The sequence below is a fragment of the Salmo trutta genome, unplaced genomic scaffold, assembly GCF_901001165.1.
Source record: "Salmo trutta unplaced genomic scaffold, fSalTru1.1, whole genome shotgun sequence".
Classification (NCBI taxonomy): Eukaryota; Metazoa; Chordata; class Actinopteri; order Salmoniformes; family Salmonidae; genus Salmo; species Salmo trutta.
Genome location: NW_021822458.1, coordinates 513,474 through 517,281, shown reverse-complemented (window position 1 = coordinate 517,281; position 3,808 = coordinate 513,474). Strand labels below are relative to the sequence as shown.

Below are 3,808 nucleotides of genomic sequence, written 5' to 3'. Positions count from 1 at the left end.
CTGTACATTTTGCAAATTCGAAACATATAATACGAATTATAATTCGTAACATATCATACGAAATGGGGATGGACGTCAACAATTTAATACATAAGGCTACCATACGAAACGCAACATATACTAAATGGAGTGCCTCAGATTTACATAAATAATAATACGAAATGCTCTGAGACCAGGCTCTCAGACATCGTCGCTGGGAAACAGGCTAAAACACACAATCAGATGGGCGTTGCCTGCTCTCTTTAAATTCTCGTAGCTCTTGCGCAGTACGATACTTCCCCACCCTGTTCTCCAGCGGCTCTCAGTTCGGTAAGTAACAGTTTTTCGCTTATTCTATATAGTAGCGTCCATCGTTTAACGGAGTAGGTTATCTATTGTAATAAACAGGTCTCAAATAACTTTAATAACTGTTTCGGGTTTATAAAGTGTGCCTAGCTAATGATCTGTCTCGCCAATGGCAAACTTGTAGGCTTAAAGGTTTATCAGTCTTTGCTTGCTTTGATTCAAAAATCAGTTATTCTATGGGTTGTTATGCAGTTTGATGGGCCATACTATTTACTGATTGACATAATGTAGTATTTCTATAGGCTAACCTTTTCATGTTTCATTGAAGCAATGTTTTTGTTTTTCGAACTCTTTGGCCTACAAACGTTTTTCTCAGCTGGTTCAAGTCATTTTATAGGCATTATTACTCACCAATTTTCAACAGCCTGATCTTCTTTACACTGAACTGTTGCAAAACCAGAGGTTAAAGGACAGTCTACACAGCTAGAGATGTTGGATGTTCCCAAAGAAAAGGTGTAGGCACTAAAAGAAAGAGGGGTCGACAGTAGAGGGAATGTGTGATAAGGAGTGGAAGGAATGGAACTCTACAGCAGCCAAGGAATGTGATTACAGAGCCAAGGCCAACTCCTATCCTCTCTAAAAGTGTATTGTTTGTTTGCCTTAAAGACTAATTGTGGGGGTAGGCTATATTATCTGTCTAATAGAGATAAGAAGTAGTGATTTAACTTTTTAGTGACAGGGGGCAGTATTCGGAAATTCGGATGAATGACATGCCCAAATTAAACTGCCTACTACTCGGGCTCAGAACGTAGGATATGCATATTATTAGATTCGATAGTGATCTGAACGCACAAACAAAACAGAGGTATTTGGACATAAATATGTAGTATTTCGAACAAAAATAACATTTCTTGTGGAAGTGGGAGTCCTGGGAGTCCATTCCGACGAAGATCAGCAAAGGTAAGGAAGATTTATAATACTAATTCTGAGTTTAGTTGACTCCAGAACTTGGCGGGTAACTATATAGCTTGCTTTGATGGTTGAGCTCTGTACTCAGAATATTGAAAAATGTGCTTTTGCAGAAAAGCTATTTTAAAATCTGACACAGCGGTTGCATTAAGGAGTGCTCATTCACCGGTGGTTTTAGTGGGAATACATTTTCTGAACATCACGTGCCAATGTAAAATGGGGTTTATGGATATAAATATGAAATTTATCGAACAAAACATACATGTATTTTGTAACATTGAGTCCTGGGAGTGTCATCTGATGAAGATCATCAAAGGTTAGTGCTTAATTTTAGCTGTATTTCTGGTTTTTGTGACGCCTGTCCTTGCTTGGAAAATGGCTGTGTGGCTTATTTTTTAGGCACTGTCCTAACATAATCTAATGTTTTGCTTTCGCCGTAAAGCCTTTTTGAAATCGGACAACGTGGTTGGGTTAAGGAGAAGTGTATCTTTTAAAATGGTGTAAAATAGTTGTATGTTTGAGAAATTTGAATTATGAGATCTTTGTTGTTTTGAATTTGCCGCCCTGCTATTTCACTGGCTGTACCGCGGGTAGCCCATTCTAGTTAATGAAACTGGCCTGAGTTGGGTTTGAACCAGCAGCCTGGCTGTTACAGGATCTCCAGTGTGTAAGTGAATGTAGATACAGGGACTACAGTAGTACACCCACCCTAAATTACATAATCTCTCTCCCCTCCTCAGTGTGTCAATATCTGCAGCCATGCCGTCTGAGTTGGAGAGATCCATGGAGTCCCTGATCATGGTGTTCCATCGCTATGCTGAAAAGGATGGTGACGGCAACACACTGAGCAAGAAGGAGCTCAAAGAGCTGATGCAGACAGAACTGGCCAGCTTCCTGAAGGTAACACAGACATCCCTCTCTCTTTTATGTCCCTCTACACTTTCTCTCTGTCGCTCATCTCGCGCTCTTTATCTCTCATTCTGATTTCTCTCTCACTTTATTAAAGAGTATCCATAGTCAATCTAACCACCCCTCTCCTCCCATCTCTCTCCCCTCCTCCCATCTCTCTCCCCTCCTCCCATCTCTCTCTCTTTCTCTCTCTCTCTTTCTCTCTCGCTCTCTCTCTTACTCATTCTCTTCATCTCCTTCCCTCTCAGTCCCAGAAGGACCCAGCCGCCATAGACACGATCATGAAGGATCTGGACCAGAATGGTGATGGGAAGGTGAACTTTGAGGAGTTTGTCTCTCTGGTTGTGGGCCTCTCCATCGCCTGTGAACAGATCTACCAGCTCCACACCCAGAAGGCTTCTGCCAAGAAGTGAGGGAGGACAGGACAAGGAGAAGCAGAGATGAATGCTTTTCTATAGGTCACTTTGCTTTTCTATATGTCAAATAAGTCATTTTATAAATGTCTTGCTGTTGTGAATAAACAGTGGCTTTCCCACTCTCTCTGTTATTCACATTTGTCTGATGTGTGTCTGTCTTTCTTGTATTTGGCCTGTAATTTGTCCTGTAAGTGTAAGACAGAATAGACAGTACCAGTCACTTTTCCTAGTTCAGTATTGATACAACTTCTTAGGAACTAGAAAGGCTTTGTTCTAAGGTTTACTATGTTAAAACTACTATCACTACAAACTGATTAAATCAATGTTGTTTCAATGTAATTTGTTAACCTATTGTGATGTGAAGAATACATTGGATTTGCAAAAAAGTCCTTCAGGGTGACATTCCAACCACAGGATTATGTCATCATGTTAACCAATTTTCAACATAGAAAAACCTTATATAAATATGTTGAATTTATTACTTTGAATCAACATCAGCTCCTCAACATTATATCAACTATAAAAAAATACACTAGGATGGGCAGCACATCCTGGATGGAGAGTTTAATTATCTACAGCTGTCGCTTTGGGCACCCATTCAGGGTTCTAACCAAGCCCTGCTGAGTTTGTCACTGACTATTACCAATGTGCTATCTTGAGCATGATTGTTGGGAAATCTCCACTAAATAGATTCACTGTTGCTATGTAAGTCATTCCAAAGGGTAGATTTAACAGCAAATGAAATGTAACCATACTTTATCAATCATGCTATTTGATTATATAGAATTGTTTAAATTCAGCCCAGGATTCTATTAAAAATAGACAATACATACAGGCCTAGGGTTTCAAGCTTTGGTTGTTTTCAAATGGAATCTACAAGTTAATAATACATATGTTGGATTCACATCTCCATGTTAACCAACAATCCATGTCAAAGAATAGAACTATATCAAATCAAACTGTATTTAAAACGCATTTAAAGTTTGATTTGATTTAGTCCTATTTATCTTAGATTTTTGGTTGAAATGGAGACGTGAATCCAACATATAAATTATTAATTTGAAGATCAACTGTAATTGAAGCCAGATTCAGTGGCACAGATGGAACTATCCAAGCAGAAGATGCATCTCCCTCAAATGTTAATATTTGGTTGCGTTGACAACCAAGCACAATTCAATATCACTTTTGCAATACAGTAAATAGCCTAAAGTTAAGGTTTTCTTACAAAA

General features: G+C 38.9%; 1 protein-coding gene across 1 annotated transcript; it reads left to right on the top strand.

Moving 5' to 3' along the window:
- The first annotated feature begins 203 nt into the window (after positions 1-203).
- Positions 204-2,708, top strand: LOC115182332 (protein S100-A1). Its single transcript, XM_029743946.1, has 3 exons — positions 204-309; positions 1,995-2,154; positions 2,412-2,708. The coding sequence occupies exons 2-3, from the start codon at positions 2,014-2,016 to the stop codon at positions 2,574-2,576; spliced, it is 306 nt and encodes a 101-aa protein (XP_029599806.1). The 5' UTR covers positions 204-309; positions 1,995-2,013; the 3' UTR covers positions 2,577-2,708.
- The last annotated feature ends 1,100 nt before the right edge of the window (positions 2,709-3,808 follow it).

Excerpts from the sequence above, each read along its gene's own strand:
- LOC115182332 (XM_029743946.1), top strand. The coding sequence starts at position 2,014 with ATGCCGTCTGAGTTGGAGAGATCCATGGAGTCCCTGATCATGGTGTTC. Across the intron at positions 2,155-2,411 it reads AACTGGCCAGCTTCCTGAAG|TCCCAGAAGGACCCAGCCGC; the intron begins GTAACACAGACA and ends CTTCCCTCTCAG.